Source organism: Bufo gargarizans, chromosome 3, assembly GCF_014858855.1.
Source record: "Bufo gargarizans isolate SCDJY-AF-19 chromosome 3, ASM1485885v1, whole genome shotgun sequence".
In the NCBI taxonomy this organism is placed as follows: domain Eukaryota; kingdom Metazoa; phylum Chordata; class Amphibia; order Anura; family Bufonidae; genus Bufo; species Bufo gargarizans.
Window position 1 is genome coordinate 93,428,919 of NC_058082.1, and position 17,234 is coordinate 93,446,152.

The 17,234-nt window shown below is 42.3% G+C and overlaps 1 protein-coding gene across 1 annotated transcript in view; it reads left to right on the forward strand.

Moving 5' to 3' along the window:
• Nucleotides 1–716: 716 nt before the first annotated feature.
• Nucleotides 717–17,234, forward strand: part of SLC35F2 (solute carrier family 35 member F2) — a 38,012-nt gene continuing 21,494 nt past the window's right edge. Inside the window, 2 exon segments of the mRNA XM_044286420.1 lie at nt 717–961; nt 8,658–8,833. Of these exon segments, the coding sequence (XP_044142355.1) occupies nt 855–961; nt 8,658–8,833 (283 nt within the window). The 5' untranslated portion in view covers nt 717–854.

The following is a 17,234-nucleotide window of genomic DNA, read 5'->3' on the forward strand; positions in this document are numbered from 1 at the left end:
AACCCCTTTAATGATGTCACTAATGGGTTAAATAGCGTCCCCTGAGTTGTGCGCCAACAAGATTTACTGCAGACACATAAAAAATTTACAATGAAAAGGTTATATTTTTTGTAGGGTTCTTCCAATTTTAACGTTACTATTAGGAGGTTAAAGGGGTTGTCTCACCTCAGACATGGATGGTATATTGCTAGGATATGTCAGATAGGGGCATCTCCTAATCGGGACCCCCAAAGTGAAGGCGAACGCACACCGCCCAATGGCTACTCTCCGTTCACTGCCATGGTACTTCTGAGAATAGCTGAGCGCTGGCCATGCATGCGTGGTGTGCGCTCTCCTTCACTTTGGGGGTCCCGTTCAGGAGATGCCCCTATCTGACATTCATTGCCCCCAAAACTACAACCTGTAAACCTGGGCAGTAGCTATTTGCTGGGAAAAGTGACGCTAATTCCACTTTTTTTTAAGTTTTTCAGTACATTTTATGGAACAGCCCTCACAGGTGGACAGGATAAAGTTACATGACTACCAAAGACGTAGCTGTAGTGCTGCAAGTAAAAGTGCCTGCATTTCCTTAACCCCGCGCCATGTATATTACATACAACGCATCCGGGAATTATTTTCCTGTCAGCGTCCTAGGCGGAAGTCTCTCATACGCATGCGCGGAACGATGATTCGAACTGCGCTAAAGCACCCTGCCCATGTGTATTTGAATTCTGGGATCGACACATAATGTCTGTCCATCACTCCCCCTTATGATGGTGCTGTGAAACCCGATCCACATGGTTGTGCCTGTGTGCCCCGCCGCTGACTCTCAGTGCAGGGCAGCGCCGCTCCTCTGCTGACCTCCATCCCTCAGTATGGACGATGGAGAAGCCTCTCAGCCATCACTGGGTCATCCACCTGCAGCACACAGCGCCCGGCTCTGCGATCGGCTGGCCCTGCTGCCCAGGAAGATCTTTACCTGGTAACTATCTGTAGTCCTGCAATACTGGGTGCACATAGTATACATTGTACTGTGCATGCATGTGTTACCATAGGTGTATACAGTATCCCACCTGTGTACTTACTGCACAGCCCTATATCTATGTATAGTGTACTATGTATGAATGTATAGTGTAGTATATGTATGTATATGAGTAGTGCAATGTATGTATATGAGTAGCATCTGTATGTATAGTATAGTATAGTGTAGTATGTGTATGTATGGTATAGTGTAGTATGTATGTACAACACCCACCAATTATAGGCACCGGGTAATGAAAAAGTAAAGAGAGCCTTCACTATACAAAAGTTAATACCCAAACAATAGAACTAAAGCTCCATCTCATAGTAAGAAAAAATCTTTATTAAATACATATAATCACATATAGGTATAAAAACAGCAATAAGCAGGCATATTTCAGCAAGGAAAAACCCCCAAAGGGGACTGGGGGATCAACACATGATGGGCATACAAAAAGTATTGGAGAACGCCACATAAAGGCCAGAAAAGACCAAAAAAGACAAGGAACCCTGGACAAAATATCCAATAGGGGCATCAGTAGGCAATATGGAATTCAAGAAGTTCAGAAAAATACCCAAGGTAAGTGCGCCGATCCCTCAGTCTCTTTCGCCAGCAACCTGGCTTCTTCCGGGGATAAGTGTATGTATGGTGTAGCGTATAGCTGTCTGTATGGTGTAGCGTATAGCTGTCTGTATGGTGTAGCGTATAGCTGTCTGTATGGTGTAGCGTATAGCTGTCTGTATGGTGTAGCGTATAGCTGTCTGTATGGTGTCGCGTATAGCTGTCTGTATGGTGTCGCGTATAGCTGTCTGTATGGTGTCGCGTATAGCTGTCTGTATGGTGTCGCGTATAGCTGTCTGTCTGGTGTCGCGTATAGCTGTCTGTATGGTGTCGCGTATAGCTGTCTGTATGGTGTCGCGTATAGCTGTCTGTATGGTGTCGCGTATAGCTGTCTGTATGGTGTCGCGTATAGCTGTCTGTCTGGTGTCGCGTATAGCTGTCTGTCTTGTATGGTGTCGCGTATAGCTGTCTGTCTTGTATGGTGTCGCGTATAGCTGTCTGTCTTGTATGGTGTCGCGTATAGCTGTCTGTCTTGTATGGTGTCGCGTATAGCTGTCTGTCTTGTATGGTGTCGCGTATAGCTGTCTGTCTTGTCTGGTGTCGCGTATAGCTGTCTGTCTTGTCTGGTGTCGCACAGTGGTCCCCAACCTTTTTTTGCACCAAGGACCAGTTTCATGCAATGCAAGACAATTTTCCCAGTGACCCGGGCGGGGGCTTAGGGGTGCTAGTCGGCGCTGACGGATTCACGCGCATAACAAAACACAAGGTGCATATTAAAATATATAACACTATATAAACTGACTAGGGTCTCTGCTGCACTGCAATGTACTGTATTTTTCGCCCTATAAGATCCACCTAGGTTTTAGAGTAGAACAATAAGAAAAAATTATTTTTCATTACACCTCAGGGCTCAGATCAACCCCCCCAACTTTATGCCATCCATCAGCCCACCATGTCAGCCGTCAGCCCCAGGGCAAATAAAAAAAAAAAAACACTTGCCTCTCCTGCTCCTGGTCACCATCACGATCCTCTTCATCCTGCTGTCGGCTGTGTATCGCGGCGCACAGTGTGAGGTCACAGAACGACCTCACGCTGTGCGCAGCCCTGCACAGCTGAGCCGAGGACCAGGAAGTGGTGAGTACAGATCCTTCACCGCTTCCTGGTCCTCCTTGTACTAATGAAGTTCTTCCTTAATGGAGGCGCTTCATCAGTACTGCGTTAAAGACTGCCCTGATCGCCGCGGCCCGGCAAACAATTTTCCAGGGCCCGTTCCTGGGCTGCAGCCCGGCGGTTGGGGACCGCTAGTGTAGCATCTGTATGTATAGTGTAGCATCTGTATGTATAGTGTACGGTCTGTGGTATATTGTTGCTTTTTCTAATCTACTTTCATTTTTCTGGAACTGTATAATTATATGTTCTGTACACCTGACAACCACTATAGTATGTAGCTGGGGAATGCCAGGGCTGGATAAATCACTGGAAACTTGCTCCCGGCACCCGGCTTCTTATTTTTCTGTTGATATCAACGGCAGTTATTTTTGCCGAGCTACTAAGATCGGGCTCCGAAAGTTTATAGTAACTTGTCCACCCCTGGTGTAATGAGTGCTCCTGCACAGGTGGTAGGGGTTAATGTAGTCTGGCCATGCATAGGTTTTCTTCAGCATTTTTAGTGGCTTTTTTATGGTTTGAGGTAATTTTGGAAATATGAAACTTTTTTTTTTTTATATGTTTCATGGTTATTTAAAAAATTGCCATCTAGCAACCCATGTCCTCAGCTCTATACACAAAATCCAGGTGACAGGTTCCCTTTAAAACCTGATGTTTTAGAACAAATCGCCTTTGGATCTATAATCAGAAACTTGATTCGCTCAAGCCTACTTCTGTCGGAACAACGGAAAAACATGCGGTTATGTCAACCCTGCCTAAGGCAAAGGCTGTTGTACAGCCGAAACATTGCTCAGCTTTTGTATGCTGTGAAGTCCTCAATAAAGATGAAGTGATGGGAGATGCTGTTTGATTTCTACACCATCCTGAGGAAAGTCTGTTAACATGTAAAAGACCCTTTAACCACCTCAGCTCCCCTAGCTAAAACACCCTTCATGACCAGGCCACTTTTTACACTTCTGCACTACACTACTTTCACCGTTTATTGCTCGGTCATGCAACTTACCACCCAAATGAATTTTACCTCCTTTTCTTCTCACTAATAGAGCTTTCATTTGGTGGTATTTCATTGCTGTTGACAATTTTACTTTTTTTTTGTTATTAATCGAAATTTAACAAAATTTTTGGCCAAAAATGACATTTTTCACTTTCAGTTGTAATTTTTTATTTTTTTTTAAAACGACATCTATATATACATTTTTCTCTAAATTTATTGTTCTACTTGTCTTTGATAAAAAAAAAAAAAAAATGGTTTGGGTAAAAAAAAAAAATGGTTTGGGTAAAAGTTATAGCGTTTACAAACTATGGTACAAAAATGTGAATTTCCGCTTTTTGAAGCAGCTCTGACTTTCTGAGCACCTGTCATGTTTCCTGAGGTTCTACAATGCCCAGACAGTAGAAAAACCCCACAAATGACCCTTTTTCAGAAAGTAGACACCCTAAGGTATTTGCTGATGGGCATAGTGAGTTCATAGAACTTTTTATTTTTTGTCACAAGTTAGCGGAAAATTATGATTTATTTTTTTTTCCCTTACAAAGTCTCATATTCCACTAACTTGTGACAAAAAATAAAAACTTCCATGAACTCACTATGCCCATCATGAAATACCTTGGGTGTCTTCTTTCCAAAATGGGGTCACTTGTGGGGTAGTTATACTAGCCCTGGCATTTTAGGGGCCCTAATGCGTGCAAAGTAGTTTGAAATCAAAATCTGTAAAAATAAAATGCCCTGTCAAATCCGAAAGGTGCTCTTTGGAATGTGTGCCCCTTTGCCCACCTAGGCTGCAAAAAAGTGTCACACATGTGGTATCGCCGTACTCAGGAGAAGTAGAGCAATGTGTTTTGGGGTGTCTTTTTACATATACCTATGCTGGGTGAGAGAAATATCTCGGCAAAAGACAACTTTTCCCATTTTTTTATTTTATTTTTTATTTATTTTTTTGGCACAAGTTAGCGGAAATTGTTTTTTTTTCCTCACAAAGTCTCCCTTTCCGCTAACTTGGGACAAAAAGTTAAATCTTTCATGGACTCAATATGCCCCTCAGCGAATACCTTGGGGTGTCTTCTTTCCGAAATGGGGTCACATGTGTGGTATTTTATACTGCCCTGGCATTTTAGGGGCCCTAAAGAAGAAGTCTAGAATCTAAATGTCTAAAAAAAAATGTTACGCATTTGGATTCCGTGAGGGGTATGGTGAGTTCATGTGAGATTTTATTTTGTGACACAAGTTAGTGGAATATGAGACTTTGTAAGAGAAAATAAATAAATAAAAAATTCTAACTTGTGCCCAAAAAAATGTCTAAATGGAGCCTTACAGGGGGGTGATCAGGGAGTCTATATGGGGTGATCACCCCCCTGTCATTGATCACCCCCCTGTAAGGCTCCATTCAGACATCCGTATGTGTTTTGCAGATCCGCTGTGTCCGTGTTTTGCGGATCCACGGATCCGCAAAACACATACGGACGGCTGAATGGAGCCTTACAGGGGGGTGATCAGGGAGTGTATATGGGGTGACCACCCCCCTGTAAGGCTCAATTCAGAGGTCCGTATGTGTTTTATGGATCCATGGATCAGATCCGCAAAACACATACGGACGTCTGAATGGAGCCTGACAGGGGGGTGATCAGGGAGTGTATATGGGGTGATCACCCCCCTGTCATTGATCCCCCCCCCCCCCCCTTGTAAGGCTCCATTCAGACGTCCGTATGTGTTTTGCAGATCCGATCCGCGGATCCGTAAAACACATACGGACGTCTGAATGGACCCTGACAGGGGGGTGATCATGGAGTCTATATGGGGTGATCAGGGGGTTAATAATTGGTTAATAAGTGACGGCGGGGGGGTGTAGTGTAGTGTGGTGCTACTTATTACTGAGCTGCTTGTGTCCTCTGGTGGTCGATCCAAACAAAAGGGACCACCAGAGGACCAGGTAGCAGGTATATTAGACGCTGTTATCAAAACGGCGTCTAATATACCTGTTGGGGGTTAAAAAAAAATCGCATCTCCAGCCTGCCAGCGAACGATCGCCGCTGGCAGGCTGTAGATCCACTCGCTGCTTACCTTCCGATCCTGTGAACGCGCACGCCTGTGTGCGCGCGTTCACAGGAAGTCTCGCGTCTTGCGAGATGACGCATAGATACGTGACTGTTCCTGGGACAGCCGCCTCCAGACCGCGATCCTGCGTTAGGCGGCCCGGAGGCGGTTAAAGGGCTTGGCAGCTGAAGGCATCTGTTTTGGTCCCATGTTCATATGTGCCCACACTGCTGAGAAAGATGAAAGCCTCTAGGAGCAACAGAGAAGTTGCCGTTACACCTACAGGCTCTGCTCTCTCTGCACTTTGATAGGGTCAGGCAGTGTAAACGTCATAACACCTGGCCCTGTCAAGCAGAGAGAGCAGAGCCTCTAGGTGTAACGGTAACGCCCCCGTTGCTCTTAGAGGCTCATTTGCATATAATACAGCACCATTTTTCCTCAGCAGTGCGGGCACATATGAACATTAAACCAACACAGATGCCTTCAGCTGCCAAGTGCACATGTAACAGGTCACCCAGTGTCATAGGTACAAAACTGCTGACAGATGCTCTTTATTCAGCTTTGATCTGATCCGACTTGAGCTCAGATGATGGAGTCTGAACCATTAGAGGGCTCATCTGATAGAATAACCAGTGAGCTGCTCTCTGCAGCTTGCTATGTACTGTATGGTTTTCAGCTCATAATAAATGCGTTTCAGTAAAAATAATAATCCTATGTGCAAGAAAGCGACAAACGACCTTGGAAAAATCCCTATAAATTGGACGTGGTCTGACTTTATTTTGAAATTTTTTTTTTTTTTTTTTTTTTTTTTTTTGCAACATTCTTAAGATTCCTTCTCCCCCAAACTATGAAGTCCTGTAATAACTTCACTTTGTCCTAGAACTGCAGACTTTTAGAATTCAGGTTTTTTTCCTGTTCGGAAATACAAAGGATCCGCTCCTCCGCGCTGTGCACGTCCTGCAGCGACATCACCTGTGGAGCTCCGGATTTTTTTCCATTGATCGGCCTGAAACAGGAAATCCTTTTATTCTGTTTTAGTTTATGGGCGGCTTCAGCTCTCCCCGTGTACTGAGCGACGAAAGCGTTTACTGTAATATTATCACTTTTCATATCTGCACATGGTTTTATGTGGTCATGTCTTCCAGCAGATGTTGGATTAGGTGCCCATGTGCTGTATTATAACTACATGAGGGGACATCATCTTTGAGGGCCTCTTCTGACCTGTTTTAGCAACTACTTGCATTCCCCATGTAATAAGCGTTCACGCACACGACCGCCCTCAGTCCGGGAACCGCGGCTCGTGTGTCGGCTGCATCTCCCAGACTGACCTGAGCTCCTTTGACCTGAACTCAATACATCATAGTAATTTATGAGTTCCTATCTGACTACGGGCTCATTGTACTGTACTCCTCATCATGTGAGGGCAGGACAATACATCCACTGCCAGATAGGAACTCACTGCCTCTTAAATTACTATGATGCAGTGAGTTCAGGTTTAGGCTACTTTCACATTTGCGCTTTCCCTTTCTGCTATTGAGATCCGTCATAGGATCTCAATAGTGGGGGGGGGGGGGGGGGGGACTCTTCCGTTTTGTCCCCATTTATTGTCAATGGGGGACAAAACGGGATGCACCAGAATGCGTTCCCTTTGGTTGCATCCCCATCTCGGACAGAATAACTCTGCAAGCAGCATTTTTTCTGTCCGCGATATGGTGCGGAGCAAGACTGATCCGTCCTGGCACACAATGTAAGGGTCCATTCACACGTCCGTTGTTTCTTTCCTGATCTGTTCCGTTTTTTGCGGAACAGATCTGGACCCATTCATTTTCAATGGGTCCTGAAAAAAAATCAGACATTGTGCTGTCTGATTTTTTTTTTTTTTTTTTTCCAGGACCCATTGAAAATGAATGGATCCAGATCTGTTCCGCAAAAAACGGAACAGATCAGGAAAGAAACAACGGACGTGTGAATGGACCCTAAGTCAATGGGGACGTATCCATTTTCTCGGACACAATAGAAAACGGATCCGTCCCCCATTGACTTTCAATGGAGTTCATGACGGATCCGTCTCGGCTATGTTAAAGATAATACAACCGGATCCGTTTATAACGGATGCAGGCGGTTGTATTATCGGTAACTGAAGCATTTTTGCTGATCCATGACGGATCCAGCAAAAACGCTTGTGTGAAAAGTAGCCTTAGAGGAGCCCCCAACTCTGTCGGAAGTGCAGCCAGATCCCTGATCGAGCACGGTCGTGTGCATGAGCCCTAACAATTCTGGAGCATCTATCCTTATGAGCATGCTTTGTGTTGTCTCTATTGTTCTTACAAAAAATTGTGGTTGAATTGCTAGCAATTTGCAATGCAGGTCCAGATGGGTGTTACCAGTTGAGGGTGTGTCCCTGGACAATCTGACATTATGCAATCAGTGCTGACAGTGTCAGACTGCAGGGATACATCCCCAACTGGTAACACCCATCTGGACCTTCATTGCAAACTTGAAGCAATTCATTCAGAACTCTTAGAAGGAATAATAGGGGAACAATAAAACACAGACTCATAAGAATAGATGCTCCAGAATTGTCATTACATGGGGGAGGCAAGTAATTAGTAAATGAGTAATGACAGCCAAGTCCTCTTTAAATGTGCAAAAAATGTATAGGTCACGTGCACATCCGACAGTAGGCTTATATGTAATATCAGAACTCTGCTGTAGTATTATGCTGGCTTCTTAGAGGGTCTCTGTCACCAGTTTGATGCCCTCAGCGCGGCATAAAACTGCTGACAGATTCTATTCTTTGTTCCAGGTTATATGTGGATCACGGCTAGAATTTGGTTTCATCACCACATCCCCCACCCAATTCCATGTCGGCTCATTCAGTACCTCTCTCACATTCAGGTACGTCTTGAAGACGGTCATCCTGGGTCAGTTGCTGTCTCTGTTCATCTGTGGGACGGCAGTGACGAGTCAGTTCCTTGCGGAGAATTATAAGGTGGACACGCCAATGTTCCAGAGCTTCATCAATTACTGCCTGCTCTTCCTGGTTTACACCGTCTGGTTGGCGTTCCGATCAGGTATGTCGGCCATTTATCCTCTGCTTTAGGACTTGCATGTTCTATATTTTGAACAAACAGCCGTTCCATCAATCAAAGAAATGTATCCTGGAACGGCACTATTACTGCTTATATTTATATTTTAAAGGGGTCGTGTCAAGAATTTGAATTATACCCTATCTACAAATAGCGAAGTACAGCACTTTGCTGTTTCCTGCCATGGAGAATGGACGTATGCTCGATCTGCCGCTCTGTTAGGGCGGGAACATGGGACCCCGCTCTCAGGATCTGTGGGGTCCCAGCAGTCAGACCTTACCAATAAATTACTTATCTCCTATTCTGTGGATAGGGGATAGCTTTCATTCTTGTTTACAACCCCTTTTAATATAGACAGTACTTAAAGGGGTGTTCCGATCTGGGAATAAGCATGTGATTGGTGTGGGTCCGAACGCTGAGACTCTGCCGAATCACTAGCTTGTACACAACGATCTCTGGCAGCCCCATAGAGGTGAACGGAGCAGCGGAAATGGATGTGTATCTGCAGTTCCATTCAAACGTGGAGAACGTTGGTCCCCGTTCTAGTAATCAGCGGGGGCCCCAGAGATCGGACCTCTGGATAGGGTGATAACTTGTTGTCATGGGAGTCAGCAGGTTTCATGTTCTCCCAAAGTGGTGGAAGAGGAGTGACCGCGCCAAATTTTAACATGCCCAGTATTTTTTTCCCCACGAATCCTAAGCTGCTGCCTGAGGGCCTTTGTTCCTTTCTCCCCAGTGAAATAAATTTGCATCCTCGGCATATAGGCCTCCTTCACATCTCCGTAAAGCAAATGCCAGCTGTCGGCCGGGAAAAAAAAAAACTTTGCATGTAATGGATTCTGTCTATCCGAAACCCATTATTTCTGCAGGGCAGCGGCTGGATCACCACTGGGCCTCATTCCAGTCAATGGGGATCCGGCTGTGAACTAGAGAATCCAGCAATGCCGGATCTGCTTGACGGAGATGTGAGCGAGGCCTTATCAATCCAGGACCAAATGTTATAGGGATTGGGGGAAAATAAAAAATGGGTGTTCCCTATTCATGATAATATAAGGGACATTATATCTAGGGAGTGGAAAGACCCTGAAAATAGACCCGCTATTTCTAAAGCCTTCAAACGTAAATATTCGTTTGCAGATTCAGAATGTGAAGCACGGGGAAAAAAAAAAACTAGGATTGATGCCCCTGTAGCTAGAATAAAATAAAATAAATCCTCCCTTCCCTTTGAAGACATGGGGTTACTGAAGGACCCCATGGACAAAAAAATGTTAAGGGCTCCTTAAAAAAATCTTGGGAGGCAGGGTCGGCCATGTTTAGACCTGCTATTGCTGCCACCTGCACAGCCAGGTCCCTTTCTGTGTGGATCAACCAGCTGGAAAACCATTTAGCAGCCAGGTCCCCAGTTTTAAAACAGGCTTCTAATTTTTGGGTGGATGCCTCAGCTGACCTGGTCTACAGCTCTATCAAATGCTACCTGTAGAGCCATATGGTTAAGGTCCTGGTCGGGAGATGTGGGCTCAAAGAGTCGCCTCTGTGCTATTCCCTGTGAGGGGAATAGACTCTTTGGGCCAGCATTGGACGATATTCTAGATAAAGCCTCTGACAAGAAAAAAGGGTTTCCATCTGAATCCCTTTTTATTCAGCAGAGAAAAGCTTTTCGTTCCCAAGCTAGGTTTAAGCAGACTCAAAACAAGAGTCTTCAGGTAGATGGCAAGCCTCTAGAGGCCGGGGAAGGGGATTTTATTAAATCCCGATTCCTCTTCTAAAAAATCCCAATGACGCCAGAAGTCTGGTAGGGGCAGGCTTTCAAAGTTTGGCCAAACTTGGGATGCTATAGGAGCCTCCCCCTGGGTCTTAAAACTAAACGGGTCAGGTCATAAGATAGAGTTCCGTTCCTTGCCGCCAGTAAGATTCCTTAGAAACAATTTTTTTTCAGATCTATTTAAACAGGAGGCTCTAAAGTCAGAAGTCTCTTCCCTGTTAGAAAAAAAGTGTCATTGTAAAGGTTCCGTTAGACCAACAGGGTCAAGGGGTTTACTCTCCCTTATTTCTGATTTAAAAAAAAAAAAAAAAAAGTGGGACGTTCAGAACGATCTTCAATCTGAAATATCTAAATCACTTACAAAAAATTCTAAATGGAATCAATAAGATCTGTGGTGAATCTCCTTTTCCAAGGCTACTACATGGTAACAGTCGATCTGGCGGATGCCTATTATCATGTTCCTATCCACAGCGAAGTCAAAAACATCTCAGGTTCACTGTCTACATAAAAGGAGAGGTCGGTCACTTCCAGTATCAGGCTTTGCCCTTTGTCCAGTGCGCCACGTCTTTTCACAAAGGTTATGGCAGATGTAGTAGGTTACTTTCATCTAAAAGGAATAATTGTGGTCCTCTATCTGGACGACCATCTCAGGATTGTAAAAGAAACCCTTCGTTCTTTAGGGTGGGTCATCAACCAGGAGAAGTCAAGTCTAATTCCAAGCCAGAAGAAGTTATTTTTGGGGGTACTTCTGGACACCCACAATCTGTCTTCCTTTTTGCCCCAAGAAAAACAAAATTAATCTAGTATCCCTGGTAAGAATGTTATGTTCCAAAAGGATAGCATCGATAAGAGATCATGCACTTGTTGGGGCTTTTAACGTTGACAATATCCTCAGTGAATTGGGCTCAGGCCCACACCAGGATCCTGCAGTCTTTCCTTCTTTTATCTTAGGACAAGAGACAGAGTTCCTTAGAAAAGAAAAGAAAATTCCACACCAAGAAAGAAAATCACTAAGTTGTAGATGTTTTTCCACCGTCTACCAAACAGGAGTGCAGTGGCGGCTGAAGGACCAAGTTACAGTGACCACCGACGCAAGCAGCAAGGGTTGGGGAGCCCATGCTCTGCAAGAAATGGTACAGGGGACATGGAGTCTCCAGATGTCTTTAGCATCCTCAAATCTGAGGGAGTTGACAGCAGTTTTCCGAGCCTTCCTAAGCTTGAAACCAACTATCCAACACCACCATGTCAAGGTACTTTTCGGACAATGCGACCCCTGTGGCATATCTAAATCGTCAAGGGGGGACGAGGAGCAAGTCCTTGACGGCTGTCTCGAAAATGATATTCGAATCAGGAGAGGAAAACCTAAAGTCCATCTCAGCGGTTCATTTAAAAGGAGTAGAAAATATTTTAGCAGATTTTCTCAGGAGACAATCTCTTAGAGTTGGACTTTGAATCAAGAAATCTTCATACAATCCTCAGTGTCTTCCGGTCTTGGATCTGTTCGCCTTGAGATAGAATTTTTATTTTTTTTACCTTCCTGTTCTATTCCATTTGCCCCCAGGATGACCTAAATCAACTAGACGCTCTCTCGTTAACATGGCCCAAGGGCCTCCTCTACGCGTTTCCACCATTCTCTCTGATTTCAAGGACTCTGAAGATAAGGGAAGAGGTGGCACAGGTCATAATTATTGCTCCTTATTGGCCAAAAAGGTCTTGGTTCCCCCTGCCTCAAAATCTCTCGGCAGGGGAACCCTGGATTCTGCCTCAGATTCTGAACCTCCTCCATAAGCATCCTGGCCTCCATCCCAACTTTCAGCATCTACATTTAGCAGCTTGGAAGTTGTATAGGGCTTGTTAACCCCTTAAGGGCCGAGCCATTTTTTTGCAAATCTGACTTGTCACTGTCGGAATATTTATGCTGTCTCCGATTGACAGTCTATATGATTTATGTGAATAAATTAAAATCGTCAATAAAGGAGATTCTAACTTATTATCATAAATATCAAGCTAAAACAAGCTCGTGATCTGCGTTGAATTGAAGACAAAACCCAGTTATAGACAAAATATATATGTAATTTATTAATACAATTTATAGTGCAAAATAATATATATAATAAAATTGGCGGTAATAAAATTCACTCAATGATATGCAAAATAGTGGTAAAGACAAAAATAATTGAGAACATATATATATATATACACACAATTATGCCTTCTTATAATAATACCCCTCACTTATTTTAAAAGTCAATTTAATACTTGATTTCTCTCAGCCGACAAATGTCCGATTAAACCCAAATCTGGTTTATCTTTTATCTATATAAATATATATATATTATCAACCATACTGGTCTAGAACTGAATTCAGTTCCTTGGAGATAATACCGTGTTTTCACTAGTATCTTTTTAATCTCCCTGTATTGGATTAATTTTCAGGATGATGCTGCAGGTACACCCCAATCTTATTCCAAAACAGATACTATACACAAAGTATGGTTAATTGAATATATCTATAGATATGTATTATATTAATTAATTATCCTATAAAATATAGGTAAGGTTATACTATACCAAAATGTCAGCTAGCAGAAATCAGTTTCAATGGTTCTAAGATGGCTGCCTCCAATGACTGGCAAGATGGTCAAGATGATGTCCAGAGAGAGAGCGAGATCGACCCTTCTGTCAGCCCATACCATCTTTTTATCCTCTCTTAGAAAGGGCTTGGCCAAGTTTTATCATTAACTAGTGACCTCACTTTATAATTAATAGAACCTCCCTCTAGGGAAAAATATACCCTAGATCTTTGTTACCCTAACACTAGATGGCACTAGTATTCCATACAAAAATCAAAGCATTAATTTATTTCTCTTTTTCATATACTAGCAATAAAATTTAATCTAAGGTTTCAGACGAAACCTTGAGAAGATCTTTAAGAGACAATGAGTTTTATACTTGGTCAACTAACTTGTGTATCCTTAAGTCTTTTGACCAAACTTGATTAAATCAAGATAAATAGGGCTATCTCAATTTATTGTTCGTGGAGGAGACAGGGTTTGTTCATGATCACCTGTGTCCACATTTTTCCATTCCAGGAAATAAATAATTAATTTGTGTGTTCCATTGAGACAGATTCTAAACATGACAGAGGAGTTTATACCTCATTTCTAATCTTACAATTGAATATATCTATGAGGACTATACTCTTATATATATACTATATATTCAGCACACCTATTAAAATTGATTATATAAAATCAATCTACTCTTATATTGATTAATATAAAAACCCCAAAGAAAGATTAGAGTCTTTCTATTCACTAAAATCATCAGAATTCAAATACATTGTCTTATCTAGGCCATGACATCTCATTAGACCTTGGGACATCTCCTTCTCACAAAACAGACTTAGGTAAACACTTTGGTATATATCGTAAACCTTAGGTTAGCAATTTCAGAGTAAAGGAAAAAAAAATCACTCTGTCTTTTAATAAGACAAAATGGTTGTCCCTTAGGCTCATGTCCATACACTTATATAGGCCTTATAATTATGGACTTTATTCATACCCAATAGTTCTGACAAATCCCCCCCCTTCTTCCCACGTTAGTCAAGGATCCCCTTAAGACCTAACTGGGAGAAGGTCGGAAGAATTTTCATGTTCATCAATATTGTATCTGAGTCTTTTATCGCATCATAACGTCAATCCTGGAAAAGTATATTATCACAGAGATTCTGTGTCCAATGGTTTTAGCATGTGAGAAAAATGCAAAACTTGGCACCAATCATGCCATTATTGCTGTGACTTTGTTCTCATGCATAATGTACCAATTTGGTTCCTTTCCCAAGCTAAAATGGTGATATCCGGTATCTTCATCCAATGAATGTCCTTGGATCCAGTTTCGCAAAGATTCTTGAAATATAATCTTCTTAGCCATCATTCACAATTCTGGGACATCTGAAACACGACTGTAGATTCGGGTTGATGATTAGTTCCGTCTTTAATTGGACCTCTTGAATCAACACCATCTGCACGATATCTGTATCTTTGTTGTCATCATCATCGCCAGGAATCACGTCTGGTTCCGCCCGTCCTTTTTCTATAAAGGAAAATGAAAGTATGAATACAGTATATATATATATATATATATATATATATATATATATATATATATATATATATATATATATATATTTTATTTATTTTTTTGAGATATACAGTTTCCCTAGCGTTGCTATGTAAAATGCTTTATATGGAAACCCCAGAATTGGAACATCTGTGAACTGAGAGAAATCAGATTAACGCATCCTTATTCATTCTCTTATTCAGCGTCATCTTCTATGATTCTCAGTTCTGATCTTGGATGACATATTCGCAATTGATTTACATGGACCCATTTCTCGATGAAACCATCTTTGGTATTAATTTTCACCTTATAAACTACAGGTGATATTTTATCAATTACATCATACGGACCTTTCCATGATGGTAGAAATTTTCTTTCTTTTACCCGATCCCGGGCAAAGTTATAGAGATACACTCTATCTCCTACCTCATATTCCTTTTTTGTAGTTTTCAAGTCATAATAAGTTTTGTTACTTACGGCGGCTTTCTCAAGATTCTTCTGCGCGAAAGCAAACGCGTGTTGAAGATACTTACGAAGGTCCTCCACATACTGATGTGTCGTGGCTGCATTGATCAGGTTATGATCTGATGTGCGATACAACAAATGTTGAGGAAGTACCATTCTTCTTCCTGTCATCAGCTCAAAAGGTGACATCTGGGTAGCCGTACTTGGAGTAGCTCTAATGGCCATGAGTACTAATGGTAACCTTATATCCCAGTCTTTACCCGACTCCTTAACATATTTCTTAAGGATGTTGACAATAGACTGGTTATAGCGCTCAACGGATCCGCTAGATGTTGGACGATAAGCAATGTGTAATTTTCTCTTCACACCCAACATCTTCCATATCTTCGCCATTACCTCACTTACAAAGTGTGATCCACGATCTGAATCAATCCTTAATGGTAACCCAAATCTGGAAAATACATGGTTAATCAACAAAAATGCACAGGTCTCGGCTGTGTTATTGCGGGCCGGTAGACACTCTACCCATTTTGTAAACACACAAGTGACGGTTAACATGTATTTATTTCCTCGGGATGACCGGGTAACAGGACCAATAAAATCAATTTGGATGTCAGACCATGGTAATGAAAAACCTTTCTTCTGAAGTGGAGCACGATGTTTAGGACCTTGCGGTTGAAATTGCGCACATACCAAACAACCTTGACAATAACTCTGGACATCCTTTAACATATGAGGCCAGTAGGCATAATCACGTAGTGACTCATATGTAATCTTTTCTCCACGATGACCAGCTGTAGGTGCATCATGGGCATGCTGTAACATTAAACCTCTAAATGTAGTAGGAACTACCCACTGCTGAATACCATTTTTAGAGGTTCTCATTAATAACCCATCCTGAATACTAAATTGGGATTTGGATTTCATAAGTAATCGGAGGTCTTCTTTTTGGGTATAATTATCCTCCGATATGGGATTATTATTAGGATCCTCAATATGTTTATAGAAGATTCCCAATATAACATCTTCCTTCTGGCTTTTAATCAGATCCTCACTAGAAGATTCTTGGCTCCATTGAACTATACTATTTTCAGTTTGGGCCTTAGCCTGTTGTCTAGTGATAGCGTCAATGGGAATCATCTCTAGTAAATGATCTATATTCACATGATCACCACTTATGGCTCCTTGTTTAGCTAGTTTATCAGCTAGGTCGTTACCCTCTTTATCTTTATTTTGGGTTTTGGAATGACCTTTAGTCTTTTTCCAATAAATGGTTAGATCATTATGTCGGACTAGCTCATCTATGGCACAAAACAACTTGGCGTGTTTCACTGGTTTGTTATTGGACCGTAACATATGACTCCTCTTCTATGTGGGCATATATTCTACAAAGCTGTTCCGCACATAATTTGAATCAGTAACAATGACGAATTCCTTTATATTGTGCTCTATAGCAATTTTAACGGTTTGGTAGACAGCTGCTAATTCGGCTACCTGGCTACTCTTAGCACCAATACTATAACCTATTGAAATACTCGGGCACCCATCTATCCACGTAATTCCAATTCCTGCCACTAGTTTTCTTTCATCCCCTACAATGGCATGGTAAGCACAACCATCTATGTACGCACAGGGGAGTAGAGAGCAATAGTCGTCTTCATACACTTTGTAAGGGGAAGATTTTTGTTCCTCTAGAAAATCATCTATCAGTTCTTCCGTTTGAGAATTAGCAGCGCAATTATGCAATTCAGCAAGTCCTTGGGCTACTGGACACTTTTTATTTTGCTTATACTGAACTTCCAACGGCCATCCTTGTAAAGACAAGGTCCAAGCAGTGATCCTGCTGTTAGACAAGTTACCATCCCTAATTTTATCACTCTGTAGATATTGTAGGGGTTGATGGGCCGTTTCAACAATGATTTTCTCACCCTGTACAAAACTTCTAAAGTTTTGAAGCGCCCAGACTGTGGCTAGTAAAGCTTTTTCACAGTTGCTAAACTTTATTTCTACTGGTGACAGTGATTTACTTGCATAAGC